General features: G+C 39.9%; 1 protein-coding gene across 1 annotated transcript in view; it reads right to left on the minus strand.

The window, feature by feature from the left end:
* Window positions 1–21,278, minus strand: part of CEP192 (centrosomal protein 192) — a 94,754-nt gene that overhangs the window by 24,448 nt on the left and 49,028 nt on the right. The window contains exons 30-42 of the mRNA XM_075085791.1: window positions 20,504–20,734; window positions 18,906–19,031; window positions 17,170–17,313; window positions 16,908–16,971; window positions 16,091–16,230; window positions 15,875–15,967; window positions 11,407–11,522; window positions 9,072–9,248; window positions 8,162–8,252; window positions 7,224–7,400; window positions 6,435–6,695; window positions 6,114–6,226; window positions 3,952–4,061 (exon numbers count right to left, since the gene is read on the minus strand). Of these exons, the coding sequence (XP_074941892.1) occupies window positions 3,952–4,061; window positions 6,114–6,226; window positions 6,435–6,695; window positions 7,224–7,400; window positions 8,162–8,252; window positions 9,072–9,248; window positions 11,407–11,522; window positions 15,875–15,967; window positions 16,091–16,230; window positions 16,908–16,971; window positions 17,170–17,313; window positions 18,906–19,031; window positions 20,504–20,734 (1,843 nt within the window). The remainder of the gene's footprint in view (window positions 1–3,951; window positions 4,062–6,113; window positions 6,227–6,434; window positions 6,696–7,223; window positions 7,401–8,161; window positions 8,253–9,071; window positions 9,249–11,406; window positions 11,523–15,874; window positions 15,968–16,090; window positions 16,231–16,907; window positions 16,972–17,169; window positions 17,314–18,905; window positions 19,032–20,503; window positions 20,735–21,278) is intronic.

Below are 21,278 nucleotides of genomic sequence, written 5' to 3' on the forward strand. Positions count from 1 at the left end.
TTACATGCATCTAGAAATTTGTTAGCAAAGCTAACTCCTGTAAAAGGATATCTAACAGAATGTGGGTTTTGGAATAAATTATTTATTTATTCTGTCATGTATGTAACAAAATTCAGTATGGAAATGTGTTCTTTCTTAAGGATGACCGTTATTTCTACTCTAAGTTTCTTTTATTCCCTCCCCCAACCCCCAGCTAAATTCCATTCAGTTCAGGAAATCCCAATTTTCAAGTATCCTATTAAAATATTTAACTCTTACAGCCTAATTCATTTTCACCAACTTAAAATATCAAAATGGCTAGTTCATTAAGATAACTTTGAATGCCAAGGCCACAGTGCACACAATTCCAGACCCAAGTGTCAGACCCAAATCACAGCATACAAACAGCATGACTGTGCCATCTTCACAATCAGAACAGACAGAAACAATTTTATACAAAGGCTTAGATCCTATCAAATATACTGAAGTACATCATACAATACTTAGAAATGCGCAAGAGGATCTTGTGAAGAATAATTGATCACAGATCCTTCCCTCCTCTTTAACAATACTTTCATATGCAGACAAGATGCTAATATGCATTGGAAACTAAATTCATGTTGATGACCCAGGCACAGAAGTCACAAAACGTTTTAGACTGCTTTAGAACAAAAAGTTGCTAGATGTTAAATATCAACAACCACTGTCCCTATTCAATTAGTAACTGAAGCATACCTTAGCAACCAAAAATATCTTAGATCAGTATGTAAGAGATGTTCGATTAGTGCAGCAAACTACACGAGTATTAGGGACTAAATGAATCTGGTAGCCTGACAGAGGTGAGGCTGCCACAGGTCCAGCTGGTAGCAAGGCTGCGCACATGATCCCAGTAAGCACCCCCTTCACACATGCACACACACAGAGCCAGCCACACAGACCAGAAGAGACAGAAACAGCACTCACAAACACAACAAGCACTAATGGCCTCATCCCCTCTGGCTGACCAGGATGAAGGCTCACAACTGGCAACATACATATATGCAACGTGGATCCCTCCAGCTGCTGGCCCTGAGCCATACCACACCAATGCATCAAGTGAGCACACTGGCGAAAAATTGACACCGCACTATTTCAGACACTGATGTTAGTATATAAATTCTTAATAGGTTTTTTCAAATACCTCTGTGGATTAAGGCAATGAGGAATGGAGGCCAGAACAGTCTAGGGATCTAACTTTACATTAAAAGCAATCCTTATAGCCAAGACATTCTATTCTTTGAGCTTCTTTTCAGCATCATCTCTAAGTCTTTCATTTAAAAGGCCAAACAGTTAACAAAAAAACAACAACAAAAACCACACACACACAAAAAGTACCCCACCAACATTTAGGTGTTGGGAGAAAAAAACCAAAACACTTCCTTATCAGCTCAAAGATAGCAACTTACAGAAAACAAAAAAAAATCAGATTTCTTAATCCTAGGTACTACTATTAGTTCCTGCAAAGTATCTGACTTACAATAACATTACAAAGAAACCCCACGGGTATTCCCACCGAAAAGTCAGTGACCACTAATTTGTGTACAATAAGATTGTACTATTCACACTGGACATCACTGGGTGACAAGATGTGACCAGGGCTTAAAGTTTGTATTGTTGTTAAATGAGTAAGAATAACCTCATTTACTTTTCTAAGAGCTACTCTTCCAGCACCCTCTCCTTGAAGGCATATTTGCAGTGTTAAACAAGTCTACCTCCTAGGTTTTTACAAGAACAATCTTCACCTCAAATTTAGTGACTGACTACAGAAAGCAGTCCATAACAGCGCAAGCATCTCTTATGTCCAAGATAAGTAAGTTTAAGTAAATAAACAATTGTGACCAAATAGGGAATAATAAGCTGTATTTCACAAATTCATGAAAGTACGCTCCCAAAGAGAGACAGAAAAACATTAAGATGCAAGAGGTAGGCCTTACAGAAAGAGGAAAAGTTAAGCTACCATTGGCAAAAATATAGCAATAAGGCAATGAGATAATCAAGGATGTCTAGGCTCTAACACTGGCTTAACAACTTCAGAGCATACTCCAGTACCCAAGTATCTTATCGACACTAGGATTTCACCTCAACCAAGATTAATCATCAACAATCTTTACTTTTCCAAGTAAAGACAACATAAGATCTATAGGGAAAGAGTGACTCCAACATTGATTCAGTAGCAGTAGCTTAGAAGAGTAAAATCTTCCTATATGTGAATAGGACTAGTTCAAGAAATAGTGTTTGACAGTAAACTTGTTCTTAACACTTATGGGATTAAACAGCTGAGAGGGTGGAATGCATTTGTTTTTGGGGGGTTTGGCAGGATGGTTTGGATATTTTCAAGGACACATAATATACTGCATCCTTTTTTAGTATTTCATTGCTAACAAAAGCAGAAGTACAAAAAAATTAAAGTTATTTAATTTGGGAAGGGAAATATATTTTAATGTCAGCAAAGTTGTCTGCCTCTCACTTTTCAAACATAAGATATATCGTTGTATGACAAATTGAACCTTTCTCAATCAATAAGGCAAATACTCTCCAAGTAAACTGAGCATTTTGAATGCTATAACATTCATAGACTGGAGTTTCATTTTGCTGGGAGTACAGTAAATTGTTCAAATAGGTACTGCATGAAAGAAAGCAAGTTCCATTGCAGTACATTGACCCTGGCTGGATGTCAGGTGCCCACCAAATCCACTCTATCACTCCCCTATCAGCTGGGCAGGGGAGAGAAAATAGAACAAAAGGCTCACAGGAGGAGATAAGGATACGGAGAAATCAGTCACCAACTACCACCATGAGCAAGACAGACTCACATTGGGAAATTAAGTTTAATTTATTACCAATCAAATCAGAGTAGGGTAATGAGAAATAAAACTTAAAACACTGTCCTTCCATTCCTCCCTTCTTCCTGGGCTCAACTTCACTCATGAATTCTCTACCTCCTCCCCGAGTGGTGCAGGGCGACAGGGAATGGGGGTTGTGGCCAGTTCATCACACGTTGTCTCTACTGCTCCTTCCTCCCCAGGGGGAGGACTCCTCACACTCTTCCCCTACTCCAGCGTGGGGTCCCTCCCACAGGAGACAGCCCTCCATGAACCTCTCCAACACAAGTCCTTCCCACAGGCAGCAGTTCTTCACAGACTGCTCTCCAGTCGGGGTCCCTCCCACAGGGTGCAGTCCTTCAGGAACAGACTGCTCCAGCAGGGGTCCCCCACGGGGTCACAAGTCCTGCCAGCAACCCTGCTCCAGCGAGGGCTCCTCTCTCCACGGGTCCACAGGTCCTGCCAGGAGCCTGCTCCAGTGAGGGCTTCCCACAGGGTCACAGCCTCCTTTGGGCCCACATCCACCTGCTCTGGCATGGGGTCCTCCACGGGCTGCAGGTGGGTATCTGCTCCACTGTTAACCTCTGTGGGCTGCAGGGGGACAGCCTGCCTCACCAGGGTCTTCACCACAGGCTGCAGGGGAATCTCTGTTCTGGTGCCTAGAATACCTCCTCCCCCTCCTTCTTCAATGACCTTGGTATCTGCAGAGTTGTTCCTCTCACATATTCTCACTCCCCTCTCCAGATGCAACTGCTGTTGTGCAGCGACTTTTCCCCCTTCTTAAATCTGTTATCCCAGAGGTGCTACCACTGTCACTGATGGGCTTGGCCTTGGCCAGCGGTGGATCCGACTTGGAGCAGGCTGCCAGGGGCTCTATCAGACATAGGGGAAGCTTCTAGTAGCTTGTCACAGAAGCCACCTCTGTAGCACCCCCCACTACCAAAACCTTGCCATGCAAACCCAATGCATCCATCCAAATTGAGAATTTTGCTTCTACATTTATCAAAAAAAAGAAATAGTGTGGAAAAATAACTAGGATTCAAGCCTAAAAGGATATTTTTCCACCCAAAAACAAGTATTACATTTTCCTTTTAACAAGTTATAGGCTTACCCTCTGTCACAAGCTGCTCCCCTTGAAATTCTTCATCAAATACAATGTTTCTCAATAAGCTGTTTTCTGGGATTATGTGTTTTCTTACCTCAGGTTTATACATCATAGCTCTGTTAAAGTGATAAAGAAACAAGAGTCATTATATTACATAAAGTATTGAAAACACCAATTTGAAATGGTTGGTAAAAATCCAACAAAGTTTACCTTTATCATTGTTCGAATACCCCAAGCTCAAATCTGTAAGCATTCATTTAAAACTGATATCTTTTCATAATATTAAAATGGTTAAAGAAATACCTGCTCTATTGCTGCACATTAAAAGGAACCACTGAAATAACGGCTACCACACACTTGTCTTTCCAAGATGCTTGCTCTCTGCTGTCAGTCACACCTACCTAGATTTCTGATAAGTACCTCAGGAGTGATTTTTCAGTCACCACAGGAAGCAGGAAAATGCTAATTTGGTCACGAGTGAAAGCCTTTTAAAGGGAAAAATTGACTAGTCAATAGCAGAGTGGCATCAGGTGCCAGCCAACAGCAGGAACATGGAGCCAAGGAGCATGACTGCCAACAGGACAAAAAAGACTGGGAGGCAAAGGGATATAAATAGTCGCTGGGGAAAACGGGAAACTGCAGGTCAGTAAGAGGAAACCTGGCACTCAGATAGCATCAGAGCCGTGAAAGTGGAAAGAATATCTCAGCACTACTAACTCTCAGGTATAAGCTACTTACCAGGGTGCTGACTATGTATATTTTTAGAGCAAAGAACTTGAGCCACAAGTTGGCAGACTAGACAGATTACTCATTTCACATTCCTGCCTGAGTCCAAATCATGTTCTCCTTCTAGTACACAATTACAGAATGGGGTTTGACTGGCTTACATTGTTCAGCCATTCCAAGAAATAAGCACCTCTCTGAAATTATCAAGGGAGACTTCAGAGAAGCTCCCACCCAGAAACAACCAACTAGACCACCATGTTCCAGAACCAAATGCCATGCCTGCTGACTAATAAAATCAGTAACAAATAAGTTCACTCACCTACCAATGTCCAGAGTCTGAATAAAAAAGTTTCCAACACTACCTATACAAGAGCATCAAGCTTCTTAATGGGTTTTCTGTTAATCAGTAGATCAGAGCTTTTCCCTAAGTATTTTTGCCCTTTGAGCAGGATTCAATGATAGCAAGCATTGCTTCGGACAAGACAGTTCATACAAAAATCAGTAACAAGCATCTTCTAAGGTATCTAAGATAAGCCAATTTTCTATCAAGGCCACAAATGCAGCTATTCCACGAGCTTTTTATTTAAAGACATACAGTTGAATTCAGCTATGTTTAATTCTTTATTTGGATAATAAATAAAATGGCTTTACCAAGTTTCAGGCAATCACATTTAAAAACAAGGTAAACGCTGCTATTCTGAAATTTTGCACTGAATTATGATAATTAGCACCTTAGTGTTCTGCCTATTCTTAACATTTTGCATTATCACTATACACCACACACAGTACAAGTCAGAAGTGCTACTTACATCATTTAAAAGCAGAGTATGCCATTTTTGTGCATTTGAGTTATGCAAATTGAAATGCAGAGTAACATAGCCTCTATTTAGGCTCAATAAGATATATTCTACAAATTTCCTTAGTGTGTTATGAGCATATGTGGATGTTATTTCTCTCACATACACATTTACTCAAACACTGTCTTCATCAACAGAATTCAGCAAATGAAGATACAAATCTTGTTCAAAACTTAATGCCAAATTTCAGAACTACTCCTTTTGTGAGCCTTTTCTTGAAAAATTAAAGCTATGTACATATTGGAAAGAGAGATACCAAGATAGAACACAACTCTCTTCCAATATAAAAAAGCAAAAATTTTCCCCAAAACTCACACTCAAATTCAAGAATGTAAAAAGAAAATAAAACCCTTAACTAGGATTATAGCTACAGTATGTAAACAAGACCACAAACAAAAACCAAACCCTTACCAAACAACCTACCAGGCATAAGACTTACTAGATCTCTCCATATCATCACTGTCTTTTGGTTTATTTTTCCTATTTTTGGAAGCATGTTAAAACCACACTTGTGGTAGCACACACCTCTGGTTTTAACTTTTTATTAAACATACGTCTCTGTTACAACAGTAAAGTATGTCTTACCTACGATACTGCTGCCTAGAAATTTCATCTCCACAAAAAAAACATATTGTTGATACCAATGTGTTTGTTTTATGGAAGTTTTTTTCCATTGGGTTCCACGTTATAGTAATCACCTGATAAAATAGACAACACAGAAAATAAATCTTATTGTTAGTACTAATGTTTGGAAGAGGAGTCAACAAATTACTGCAATACAAGTGAAATAGGATTTAACACAAGTTAAGTGAGATTTGAATAAAGACCTAGTCAGACACACTCACTGATCACATTTATTTTAATTTCAATTAATAAAACTAGCTCAGAATCAGGTATTCTACTTACTTCATGTGTTCCTTCTCTTAGTACAAACTTCTCAGGAGATACCGTCATTACCTGAGGATCCATAACTGGTTTTGTCCATAGGTTTGCAAAGCACAATGCTTTAACATAGGCAGCCCGAGAACCTGTATTTTTTATGCAGAAGGAAGCTTTCCTTAATCCTGCAGGCACTAATCCATCCAGTGTTATCATGTAACTATCTGACAGTTTTTTAACATTTTCTAAAGTTATATTGCTTGTTCCTCCATATCCAGATAATGGTATCTGCAGGGGGGAATAAAAGAAAAAAGAAATTCACCAAAATAAACAGTATTTCAAATGAAAGCAAGCTTCTTACTAGAACTTCTGTACAACTATGGTAAACTATATAAGCAGTTACAAAAATACAAATGAAAATGCTTAAAACAAACTGAAAAGACCCTGCAAGAAATTAAAAAGCCAAAGTTTATTCAATGTGTTAGGCTTTACTGAAAATTAATCTAAGGCTAACCTATAAAACAAGGCAAGTTCAGATTTTTGACAGTTCTAGAATTAAGATCTTGGGTTACTTTTAACATAATACACAAAAATCTTTTTTCATCCTTCACAAGGGGAAAAAGCACAGGCAAAATTGAGGCTAATGTTCAAACTGTAAAATTTAGTGCCCGCACAATCTTTAACAAGTACAGAGATATGCATAGTGTAATCTTGAAAAGTTTCAACTTTAATAGAAACAGCTATTCAGTATTGGATTTAAAACAATTACAAAAAAGATATGTTCAAATTTTTTAGAAGTTAGGTTGCAACTCTTACAGTAAACTTAATTCCTGGCTGTGATCGAATCCCCAGCTGTTTGATTTCCAGCTTTGCAAAGAAGCAAGTTATTCGAGTAGGTGCAAACATTAAGTATATGTTAGTATCTTCTTTGGGACGGATTTTGAGTTCCCAATTACTAGTTAAGCGTTCTTCTGATCCGAATATATTTTGCAGCTATAAAAACAAAGGCATCAGAAGTAAATGACTACAATAGAAAAAACATATAGTAATAAGACTTACTTCACTAGTAACCCAAAATTAACCTCTTCAAAACCTGGATTAATTCAGTCGCTAATAGCACATATTTAAGATTGCAATGCTTAATATGTAACAGAAAAGACCAATTCAAGATACTTTATATTCCCACAATAAGCATATCAGTGCCTCTCGTTTTGGACTGCAGAGTTTTTTTGCTTTCAATCACAATACAGTAAGGCTGAACTTGACCAGCACTACATTAATTCCCTCTCAGTTGAAGATTTTAGATATCTGAGTAAAAAAGGGGATACGAATTTATGTGGACTACGTAGCAAAAAACCCTCTAGTTATGGTAATTCCCAAAAGCTAATTCTAGTTTTAATTTGCTCCCTCCCTCATGTACACAAAGTACCTTGGAGCGAGGTCTGGAATCCCTCCTGCAAGAAGAGCCACTGAATCCACTGGGTGTTGACTCTACTGTGCTACAGCAGCTTAAAGAGCTATAAACTGAGCTCCAGTTTGCAGCAACTCTGTTATGGTTTCAGCTCTTCGTCAGATTGCAGCATAGCTTAAGCTCTGTTACCATGCCCATCTTGGCAGTCTCAAGTGCAAATACTCACACAGCCTGCTAGTCACTGGCATTTATAAAGGAACAACCCTTCAGGGCAAAGACATCTTTATTACAAATGTTTCCCAATAGTTGTCAAACGCTAAAGAGAAATTTTATTGACAGTTACCTGAAAGCAGTCTTGATCCTGGCCTCTTATCAACAGTCTTAAATGCTGGGTCACAGCTGAAGAGTCATTTCTTAGAGTTAACTTCTGCTGGCTGAAAAATATGAAGTTCAGTTATATTTTACAGCAAATGTAAATTAACTGCATATGTGTATTCATGGAAACAATGAAAATGGGATAACAAACTTTAAAGTAATTATATTAACAAAAAAATCACCTCTTGGTACACAGAATACGTTAGCTACAAAGTTACTTCTGTATTCTCAAACTTAGACCTTACAATATTATACACTACGCATCAATCCTCATACAGGGAAAAAAAACTCAAAATATATATAAATGCAGCTTTTCCAGAGTTTCAAGCATTGTGCTTAACAGCTTCAACTTTTAAAGCATGCAGCAGTTGTGTCAATACAAAATTTCCTCAAAAAAACCCACTAAGACACAGTTATAATTAGATTATCCAGAGCCACTTAGTTGTGCAGAAACAGAATCTTGTGAGTAGTCTGGCCCAGATTCACCACAAGAGTTACAAAGAACTCAGTTAAGGATAAATTTTAAATGATAGAATAATACCCTTCCATCAAATTGCTTGGAAAATATTTTCCACTAAGTTTTACTTACATAACACACTAATCTTACAGAATCAGATATTATTCTAACAATAACTGAAGAGTCCTGCAGAATACAAAAAGCTCAAAAAAGATCACAGTTTGTTTCCAAATATTTATTGCACACAAAAAAAATAATTGTAATATCCTGCTGCTAACACTTGAGTTGCAAGACAGCTTAATTTATTACCTGTGGATCATTAATGTGAATAAGGACAGTAAGGAAGTTTTACTTCAAAAAAGTGCAATATCAAATACTTAACATGATCTTCTACATGAACAGCTGCCAAGCTTATACTTACACTGATTCTCCAAGTGTTACTCCTCCCCAGGCAATGAACTGCTTGTTGGAGAGAATGGGTGGGATGTCCGAACAGCTAGCAGCTGTAGACACCGGTCTGTTTTCCTCAGCCTCCGCCTCACCTTTTATCACCACTTCATACTGAGGCCCAGATGGCAGCACAAGGATTTTCAAAGTACTTTAAAAATAAATAAATAAATCCCACCACAGAACAAGATACACAGAAAACAAAACATAACTGAAACAAAAAATTATAGAAAGGCCTTTTTAAAACTACCCTCTTATGGGGAAATATTTTTTTTATGACAAAGGCCAGCATTAGGCATAGTAAAATTTAAATCCTTTCACTTGTAAATATGCATGCCACATGTACCTCAAGCAATCTTCTGAAGTATTTCATCTGGAAATGGTTCAGATAAGTATTTGAGAGACTACAGCTAAGCAAATTTTTTTGTGCATGTTAACTTCTGATAATTTTGACACATTAATTTTGGAGAGAAACAAAGTCTGGCTGTCTCTACATACATTAAAGAGATGCCTTTTGAAATACCTGTGAAACTTCAATTAGTTTTACAAACGTGAGATACCCAGGAGCGTCAAAATTAAACTCTGAGTCCTGTTAACAACAGTAGCGTTCTATTCCACAAAGCCAAGATTTTTTTCCTCACTTTGTTTCCTGGAATTGCTGTGAGAAAGAACAACGGGCCTACACACAGGGAACCAGGCCACCTACAGCTGGCTTTTCACGATATGGTCTGTACCCTGTAGGACATAAGCACAGTGCAGATGACTACTGCCTTCTTCAGGCAGAGCAGAGAATGAGAGAATCAGAGATGAATGAGAGCATTAGGAGGACAGATTCAAATTATTAAATACAAAGAAATGGGCTAATACTGAATAGGAAAACTGGCCTTAACAAGCAAAGAAAACAGAGGAGAAACTAGACACACACACAAAAAAACCCAAAACAAAACAAAAAAAAACCAGAAGAGGAACCAGGAAAAAAGAAAGTGCTGCCTAATTAAGGAGGACAAAAGCCAACAGATAAATAAAACAAAGGGATATAGAGAAGGAAGTGGAAGTCAGAGTTATCTAACCAATGATACAGGGAATAAGAGAAAAAAACAATTAAAAAAAAAACAAAACAGGAAAAAAAGACTAGGATATAAAAAAGCCATAGGGCAGGAAGAAAATCAAGCTTTTAAAGAACAGGCTGAAGCATTTGCTATAGCACAGACCCACTTAAGAGCCAGGAATGAAACTCAAGAACCTCCAACTCTATCTGTCATTGAATTCCTACAACGCCTACTGACAGAGCACAACATCCCACCAGTAGGGACCATGAACTCTTGTTACTGCTTTAGTCTATTAGTCTTTTGGGAGCATTTGAAAGTGGACTGCAAAGTTTCCTACCCTACTGAGTACCCTGAACGAGTAAAGCAAAGAAGTTACGCATAAGGCCACAGGAAAGCAACGATTAACCACCTTGCATGCCTATCCATTCAGATCATGCTGTCATTATCACAGAACTCATGGTTTAATTTAATGCACTGTGTAGACCCAATGAAGCTAGACAGTGAAGCTGAACATATTCTGGGCAAATTAATTTGTCCGTTCTTGCTCTATTACAGCGGAAACCGGAAAACACGTAACAAAAGAGAAAAGGCTGTTCTGGAGAAATTAACCTGACCCCTGCCATTGCCAAAAAACTCTTACATGACACCAGAATGGTCATTTGAACCAATCAACTCTATTTTGCAGAATAAAATTTGACAGGTGGTAATATGCAAAAATATGAATGCTTACATCTGCAAACAGAACATGTATATTAGTGCTGTACAGGATTTACAGCCAAACTTTTATTTGATTATGGCAGCCAAAATTAATGAATACTTTTGATCCTGATCTGTGCTTGAGTTTTTTCATATGCAAAACAGAAATAACATTTCCCTTGATTCAGCAGAGTGAAGAAGAGGGAAGCAACTGAAGGGGCTGCTGAAGATAAGTATGTTAAATTTTTGCACTTCTTTAGAAACAAGTACTATATAAGGGGCTTCAGGGACTTAGTCCATTTATTTATACTAAAGAAGTCTCCGGATATCCATTGATGTGTGATGGGAAACATTAGCTACTCATTAGGCTATGTACAGCAAAGAGGCAAGGAATCTATGGAACAGGTGAATCCTAGTAAAAATGTACTCTCTAATGAACGAGGACTCTCACAAAAACAGCTAAGGTCAAAATTCCCCTTATGGGTAAAGCTTTCAATTTGTTCATGACCTTGAGGTCAAAAGTAGCTCTGTTTAAAAGAGGGAGCATAAAATCAGTTACATTACCTTTCTGTAGTCATTATGGTTTTTGGAAAAAACAGGACAGTCACTTCTCGCTCTTCTCCAGGAAGAAGGAAAAGATCCTCAGGTTCAACAGCAAAGCAGCTGTCCTGACTTGATGTCTGAAGGTGGGCAAGGGGAAAAGGGAGGGTTGGTTACTTATTTTAAGGCAGTAAACACTTGTACCATATATAATACAGTTTGGTTGTGCACCTGTTGCACACAAAGTTCAGACAATTCAAATGCACCTGGCACCTTCAGAGCTCTCCCATAACCCTGCACTAGTTAAACTCCTCTAAAAAGATGCGCACTTAGTACAAACACCTCATGAAAAAGAAGCATCTTAAGACATCAGCTGTATACACAACACTGAAGGGGCCACAAAGAGATTTAAAAAATTTAACAGTAAGTACAACATGGCAATGGTACACCACCAGAGTAGTAACATCACTAATCTCAGCAGTGATACCAATCATTACTGCTATCAATTAGTATCCAGTATCATCACATTACTGTAGCATTTGCAATACTAGTTATGCATCCTACTTCCACGGCCTGTGCTTCAAGAAATGACGTGCTCACAACAATTTATTTTTTTTTTTAATTAAAAAGGGGACCAACAGCTACTTCTGTTCACTTTGAAATGCTAATTTCAAATGTGTCTAGTTACCTCTCAGCCTGGGACCATACTTCCCACAGATTCTCAAGAAGATTAAAGTCAAGCAAAGAGATCACGTATCTGAAAAGAACTCGCTTCATACCTGAGTTGGCAAGATGTCCACCAAAAACTAACACAGCTTTGTCAGAAAATAAAGGCGTTTCCCAATGCTAATATTCCTCATTGCTCTAAATGGCTTTATGTCACTAGCTATTTAACAACTGCTGTGCAGCACAGGATTCACTACTTCTAGATATTTCTTATACACTTGTTAAAATCAGTATGTTAAATATCATAAGAGTATGTTTGTTAAAAAAATATAAGCAAAGCTGAGCAACAACACTTCCACATGCTTTTTCCAATTATATGAGCTGATCTCTGCTATCTTTCATCCTCTTTATAGAATCCTAGAATGGTTTGGGTTGAAGGGACCAAGCCCCCTGCAGTGAGCAGGGACATCTTCAACTAGATCAGGTTGCTCAGAGCCCCGTTCAACTTGACTTTGAATGTTTCCAGGGATGAGGCATCTACCACCTCTCTCGGTAACCTGTTCCACTGTTTCACCGCCCCCATTGTAACAAGTTTCTTCCTTACATCTAGTTTGAATCACCCCTCCTTTAGTTTAAAACCATTACCCCTTGTCCTATCATGTTATTAAGAAGTCTGCCACTATCTTTCCTACAAGCCCCCTTTAAGTACTGAAAGGCTGCAATAAGGTGTCCCTGCACCCTTCTCTTCTCCAGGCTGAACCCCAATACTCTCAGCCTTTCTTTACTGGAGAGGTGTTCCACCCCCTGATCATTTCTGTGGCCACTCTCCAGACCTGCTCCAACGGTTCCATGTCCTTCCTGTGCTGAGGGCTCCAGAGCTGGACACAGCACTCCAGGTGGGGTCTCACCAGAGCAGAGCAGAAGAGCAGAATCACATCCCTCAAACTATGCTTCCTTTGATGCAGCCCAGGATAGAGTTGGTTTTCTGGGCTGCGAGTGCACGTTGTCGGCTCATGTCCAGCTTTTTGTCAACCAGTACCCCCAAATCCTTCTCTGCAGGGCTGCTCTCAAACCCTTCATCCCCCAGCCTGTATTGAGATCAGGGGTTGCCGCAACCCAGGTGCAGGACCTTGCACTTGGTGTTGTTGAACCTCATGAGGCTCACATGGGCTCACTTCTTGAGCTCGTCCAGTTCCCAGTTTGATGCTGAAGTATAAATAACCCCCTGTTAACATCTAAAAGATAAGACATAGAAGTATTCCACCTCCTTCAGTTACTAAAACTGTATGCAATATTGGAAATATGTCCCATCCCTCAGGCATGTCAACCACACCACTCAGCTCAGTGTCATCTGCTAACTTGCTGAGGGTGCACTCAGTCCCAACTGTGTCATTGATGAAGATATTAAACAGTACTGGTCCCAATACAGACCACTGAGGGACACCACTCATCCACCAAACAGTCCACCCATCAAATCTACCTATCTCCAATTTAGAGAGAAGGATCTTGTGGGGGACCATGCCAAAGGCCTTACAGAAATCCAGACAGAGGACATCCTTAGCTCTTCCCTTGTCCACTGATGCAGTCACTCCATCACAGAAGGCCACTAGGTTGGTCAGGCAAGACTTGCCCTTGGTGAAGCCATGCTGGCTGTCTCGAATCACCTCCCTGTCCTCCATGTGCCTCAGCATAGCTTCTAGGAGGATCTGTTCCATGATCTTCCCAGGCACAAGGTGAGGCTGACAGGTCGGTAGTTCCCAGGGTCCTCCTTTCTACCCTTTCTAAAAACAGGTGCAATATTTCCCCTTTTTCCAATCACCAGGGTCTTCCCCTGACTGCCATGTCTTTTCAAATATCATGAAGAGTGGCTTGGCAACTACATCGACCAATTCCCTCAGCACTCTGGGATGCATCTCATCAGGTCCAATAGATTTACATATGTTCTGGTTCCTCAGGTGGTCACAAACCTGATCTCCTCTTACAGCACAAGGGACTTTGCTGCCCCACCCTACCTTGCAGTCCATCCGCTTGAGAGGTGTGGGAAGAGAGGTTGCCAGTGAAGACTGAGGCAAAAAACTTGTTGAGTACCCCAGCCTTCTCCTCGTCCGTTGTTACCAGTTCGCCAGCCTCGCTCATCAAGGTGGGGGTACGCTTTCTTTGACCTTCCTTTTCTGGCTGACATACCTACAGAAGCCCTTCTTATTGTTCTTTGCATCCTTTGCCAAGTTCAGCTTCATGCACGCCTTGGCCTTCCTGACCCCATCCCTACACAACCGGGCAGCGTCCCTATACTCTTCCCAGGATCCCTGTCCCTGCTTCCACTGCCTGTGCATTTCCTTCTTGCCCCTCAGTTTGACCAGGAGGTCTCAACTCAGCCATGCTGGTTTCTTGCCTTCCTTTCCTGATTTCTTATACCTGGGGATCAAGAGCTCTTGCACTCTGTGGAAATCCTCCTTAAAGATCTGCCAGCTCTGTTCTGCTCCTTTGTCCCTGAGGGCAGCTTCCCAGGGGGTCCTATTGACTAACTCCTTGAACAGCTGGAATTTTGCTTTCCTAAAATTCAGGGTCCTGACTTTAGCCTTTGCCTCACCTGTATCCTTCAGGACTGAGAACTCCATCAGTGCATGATCACTGCAGCCCAGGCTGCTTTCAAGCTTGATGTCACCCATTAGCTCACTTGCATTGGTGACCAACAGGTTCAGTATCGCATCCCCTCTGATAGGGCTGTCTATTACTTGGCTTAAGAGGTTATCCTCAGGAGTCTCCTGGATTGCCTACAGCTCACCACGCTACTTTTCCAGCAGATGTCAGGGTGGTTAAAGGCCCCCAGCAGGACAAGAGTCTGTGAGCATGATGCCTCCTGTGGCTGGAGTAAGAAGGCTTCATCAACAGGCTCCCCTTGATTGGGCGGCCGGTAGTAGACACCAACCACAAGGTTCCCTTTGTTGCCTCAGTCTCTAATTATTACCCATACACTTTCAATCTGCGTGTGGCTATTCTTCAGACAGCTCTTCATGCTCTATCCATTTCTTGATGTAGCGAGCAACACCTTCACCCCTCCTTCCTCACCTGCCCCTTCTGAACAGCCTGTAGCCATCGATAGCCACATTACAGTCATGGGATTCATCCCACCAAGTTTCAGTGATGGCAACTAGGTCGTAGCTTTCTAGCTGCACGGTGGCTTCCAACCTCTGTTTGTTGCCCATGCTGCGTGCATTGGTGCAGAGGCAGTTCAGCTGTACCGTCGGCCATGTCACCTTCTTAGTGGAACACCCCTTAATTCCTCTGAGGTATTTCACTGGTGTGCTCAGGCTTCACCTGTGCTCCTGTGTAGCCAACACATCACAGAGCAACAGGCTGAGGGCCCTCGCTAGCACCCCGTCCCTCTAATCCTGGAGTGTCATCCAACAGCTTGTCATGGGCAAGCCTAATATTATCCCCCTCTCCCTTCAAGTCTAGCTTAAAACTCTGTCAATGAGCCCTGCTAGCTCATGAGCAAAGACCCTCTTTCCCCTTTGAGAAAGGTGAATCCCACCTGACAGCAGTAGGCCTGGTGCTATGTAGGCCATCCCATTATTGAAAACCCCAAAACTGTGGTGCTGACACCAGCCACAGTGCCATGTATGTCCATGTGTTTCTTCCAATGTCGCCTGCTCGCAACTGGAAGGATAGATGAAAAAATAACCTGTGCTCCAGATTCCCTTATGTAAACTTGCAAACCTTTTGTCAAACCATTCAGTTAAGCTAGGATTCCAAGACTCGACTCTAGTTTCAATACAACGTTAAAAGCACAAAACTCATTATCAAGAGGGAGAAGCCAACCTACCTTAATTTTCAAATACACACCAATGTTTCCAGCATTTTTCAACGGCAGCTGCTGTTTGGCTGTTGAACACACACTAGTAGACAGATATATTGTCTGGAAAACATAAAAAAAAGTATGTATGTGTATCGACAAATATAACAAAACCAAACATTACAAAAGAAGTAGGCTAGAAGAGGCAAACTATTATTAAAAAACACTTTGTAAACACATGCAAACCTGTAAGTCCTTTGGAGCATGTATCCTTGCTGTTCCAGCTCTTGCTCGGAGAGGAATACTTTTAATTACACTGCTAGGTCCTGGACTATCCACTTCCACATCAACTCTTGCCAAGAACTCATCCGCTGGACCCAAGGAATCTAGGAACAATTTCATGAGTAACAAAAGCAAGGAAGTCTGCTAGCAGCAAAGGCCATTCCTATGGACACATGTCTCACTTCAACTAATACGCTAAGATTGGATAGTAATGTTGTGGTGGTATTAACAGAAACTCTCCCCATTACCCTGGCAACACTTTTTTTCTTTACATAAAGTCCCACAGGATCTTATTTAACATTTTTACCTTTCTGTCAAATGTGGCTGAAATTGTCCCTAAAACAAACAAAAAACCATCTTAACATACTAGCCAAATTAGTTCATATATGTACTATTTCCTATTTACTATTTAGGAAGTCAGAAAAACTCAGAGGTTTCTTCAAATTTCTTATCTATTTTTGCAGCCAGCACAATGTTTTCTTCAGTGATGATTTAATTCCTTCAGCAAAAGGAGTAAAGCAAATTCCACACACCTTGCAGTAGATAACTGCTTTGTACAGTTTGATGCTGAAGTATAAATACCCCTGTTAACATCTAAAAGATAAGACACAGAAGTATTCCCCCTCCTTCAGTTACTAAAACTGAATGCAATATTGGAAATATTAGGAGACAAACCAAGGATGGAACATTTCAAGTTTGCAGCCTGTTCCTGCAATTCTAACACATGCATACATTAAAAGTCAGATTTGTTTTAGTTGAAAGAACAATCAAATTGCTATACCTGAACAAGGAATTTGTTTCTTAGGTGCATGGAACAGAACCCAAACTGTTAAAGCTTCAGGATCCTGAAAAAGAAATCAGTTGACTCACTTTATGAGGGGGAAAGAATTACTGAAGAGAAACGAAAAAATAAAACTAGCAACAGAACTCTACTGCTTAAATAGGTTAACTCCCCAAAAATCATTGCTGTCAACCCAGATAATCAGAAGCGTCATCTCAGACAGCAAGTAACATGAAGAATCAGTCAACTACAAACTACTCACTTGCCCATCGTAGCTTGCATGTATCACATGATTTACAACTGACGGAGCTGCTATCTGAGAAACTGCATCCATCTGAAGTGATTGTTCATTAGAAGGATTAACTGGTTCCTTGGAAAATGTGAAGCAACGCCAAGCTACTGCATTCTGTCAAAGAAATAAAGTATTAGAAGTATTAAATCTCTTACTGTAGCTAACAATAATGCTGACAAAGCTGAGAAATACAAGGCAAGTTCTGAATGATCTAAAGTAGTTTGGAAAAAACAATCAAAGATTAGCCTGTAGTTTTGTTTGGTATGCGATAGTCCAGCCCTACCCTATAAACCCTCTCAAAATAGTCAGAAACCATTCTGCAGTAAGAGAGGATAAGCTAGAACTGGTTAGTTCATGCCTTCAAGAAGTTTGGCTGTTCAAGACCAAACCTCACTAGTCACCGATCTCACTAGACTTGATCCAGTCTTAACACAAGGCCAGTCCTTTCTTGTCCCCCCCCGTTGTGGTTTAGCCCCAGTCAGCAACTAAATACCACACAGCCACTTGCTTGCTTACTCCCCTCACCTCAGTGGGATGGGGGAGAGAATCAAAGGGCCAAAGTAAGACAACTTGTGGGTTGAGATAAGAACAGTTTAATAAATAAAACAGTAATAATAATAAATAATAATACAACAAAAAAAAATAACACGAGGGAGAGAGAGATACGTGAAGCCTTGGGAGGAGGGAAGAAACCCAAACCCAAGGTGATGCAACCACTCACCACCCACCAACTGATGCCACCTGTCCCCAAGCTACAATCGCTGCTTCCCCCAGCCAACTCCCCCCATTAAATATACTGGGCATGACATCTTACGATATAGAATGTTCCTTTGGTCAGTTTGGATCAGCTGTCTTGGCTGTGCCCCCGCCCATCCCCGCTTCTTGTGCACCCGACAGAGCATGAGAGGCTGGAATAGACCTTGACTAGTACAAGCATTACTTAGCAACAACTAAAACACTGGTGTGTTATCAATATTATTCTCATAGTAAGTCCAAAACACAGCACTATGCCAGCTACAGTGAAGAAAATTGACTATCCCAGCTAAAACCTTGACACCCACACACAAAGAAACAAGACCAGCTCCTCCCACAGCACAAAACAGCAGCCAGCCTAGCAAAAATCTGAAATCTGCTTTGCCAGAGATGCAGACGAGCATATTGTAGCCTACAATACAGGCTGTATTATTGTCTAGTGGGAAGCAAAGTGGACAGAGTAAAGAGTCCTGCTCTTGCTCCTTCAGAGGAAGAAAGAGTATGTTAAACTTGCTACGAAGCAAGTTTGGCTGCTTGTTTGAAGAGTCAATGTTCCACTTGAACAGTGAAATACATCTCCACCTTCTCAGAGGGAAGGCAACACAACCCTTTTCTATCTGCTGCCCTATGCTCTCAAATAAGGCAACACAGAGGCAGCAGTCCATGGCTGTGCTGTAAGAAAAGAAAAAAAACCACAACAAACAAAAAACCAAACCACTAAACAAAACCCTGCACCTCTCCCAGAAGCATTTGGGTTGGTACCATGATAGCTGAATCAGATTACCACATCACAAAAAAAAAATTATTCCCTGACTAACCAAAGATTTCTTGGGAATCTCACAACTAGTGTCCAGGGTATGTTCCTTAATGACATGCAGCATAAAGTGTTTTGGTATTAAAATTCAGTGTCACAAGAAGTTAACTCTCACATACAGGAAGTTTACTGTACTTACAGCATTAATAATAAGTCTAATGGGCACAAAAGCATGGGTTTTGTTGACAAGTTTTAGTGGAAGAGCCTTCCAACTGCCAGAAGTCAAGTCACCAAAATCCAGATAATCTCTTTTTCCTGTTTCCACCTGGTTTTAAGGCAAAGCAGAGTTTATAAGGAAGGAAAACCTCCAAGACACACTACCATACAAAAGCACCAGGAAAGTAAGGATGTTATGCACCTATTCCACCCTCTTAATGCTATACCCACATACAACGCACACCTCCTACCAGGGATAGGAGGAGTCTAAGAAACACATTTCCTTTGATAGCCAACTAGATGTAACCCTTTTTGATATCTCCCACATATTTTGCCTCAATCAGTTAAGCCAATCTTAGTGCAATATTTATCCACCAAAACCAGTACACAATTTAAAATCCAAATAAACTTAAACTATGATTATTGCTAGCAAGTAAGAAATACCAGGTTTAGATAGTTAAAATGTCATTTTACCAAGTTTAAAGTTAAGAAAATAACTAAGCAGTTGTTAATTTTTTGTTAGTGTAACAACACTTAAGAGTCATGATCTGCAGCAAAATACAGCTTTTATTTGTTACTTTTCCCAATCCCATGAATATAACAAGACATGCAGAGATAAGCCATAGGGTTTAATTTTATTTAAATATGAATCAAGTTTGAATGAACTATACCATGAAAAACAGGGTAAATGATGGATTTTGCAAACTATATCTAAAAAATTGATTAAAAATTAAATTCCAATTTGTGGAAGAAGCATAAAAGATTATATCCATTCATGTGTGTTCGATTAGAATATCATTACTTTAAAACATACACTTATCACAAAGCAGGTTAACAGATCACCTTAAAATGAAAACAAATTGTTAGCTATGGTTAATGACTGCATAATTTTACTATCATCAGCGACATCACAAACTACCATGAAATTTGTTCAGCCACCTCCAAAAGTACTATCAAGCCCATTTCTGCCTGTCCATAGTCTTAAATTTAGGACTACATAAAGCCAGATTTAGTTCTTAATGTCACACTGTCTCCTATCTTGTTGTTCTTCATGATAAGACAGAAGACAAAGCATTCTATACATCCACTTACTTGTAAGTTTTAATTAGTCCAAAACAAAATATTCTCTACAACCATAAATAAGCTGAAAGTAATGAGAAGCCAAAACAAAGCGTACTTGACGTGAAAAATAAAGAAACCCTTACAGTTGCAAATAAATGGGTCTTGTTACTTTTTAATGCCCAATGGTATCCAACATAGCAGATACTTAGAAAGCATTAGATATTTAAGATCTCATCCATTCTTTTAATGATGAAAAAGTAATACCTTTCAATTTATTCTTTTCAGACAGTTGCATAGTAATTCTTCATTTCCAGCTAGGTGCTCTTCCACAACTGAAGTGTCCCAGATAGTTATATAAGCTTGTCCAACATTATCCTATATTCTCTCCCTACTCCAAACATAAGAAACCCATGTTCCTTTGAGGAACAACCTTGCATTCCTATTATTTTCCAGTATCAAATTATTTCTAAAATTCCAACAAAAAACCACCAAAACAAAACATAATAAGCAGCTACTTACTTCTAGATTAGGATTTTCAGCGACTGCTGTCAAAACTACCCTACTTGCCAAAGCTTCTGCCTGAATGATTGTCTCAGCGTCTGCAGAAACTGGCCAGGATGAAACATTGAGAATACACTGAAAGATCCCCGAATGGCAAGGTAAGAACAGTATTTTCAGATCATTGGTAGAATATGGTCCTACAATTGTTTTGTTCTTGAAAACCAGACATTGGTATTTCAAAGGATCCACCTGAAAAACAAAACCTCTGTTATTTTCAACAGGCCTCTTGACAGAGGACAGCTTCTTTCAAAATATCACATCTCTCCGGCACTGGCTGCTCACCAGACATTTGGTATATGGTTTTGCTCAATAGTCATTATTGCATCTTCATATTCATGTCCAAATTCCATCTCACTCAACTGTACGCATTCTCTTTTAATTTAAAGAGTTAGGTCAGTCAGCCTGAAAGTTGCTGGGGTTTCTTTCGAGCATCTAGTGAAATATTAACACTGGGATTATATTATTTCTTATATCTGAAAGTGAATTCATAAGTAAAACCCTGATTTTTGAGAAAGGACAGGAGCAAAATAAATAAAGCCAAATCTGCTTGATGGCAGAAAGCACCAACGATGGGAGAAAAAGGTGTGGGGGACGAATAATGGAAAGGTCAGTGGATAGAGGTCACCAGTAAATCCTAGTACAGATGCCTTAAACTTTCTGTTGTGAACATACTCATAGATAATCTTCAAGCACAAGTGATAGACTGCAAGTCATACTCAGTGTATCTCTGAGT

This window comes from Phalacrocorax aristotelis, chromosome 2, assembly GCF_949628215.1.
Source record: "Phalacrocorax aristotelis chromosome 2, bGulAri2.1, whole genome shotgun sequence".
In the NCBI taxonomy this organism is placed as follows: domain Eukaryota; kingdom Metazoa; phylum Chordata; class Aves; order Suliformes; family Phalacrocoracidae; genus Phalacrocorax; species Phalacrocorax aristotelis.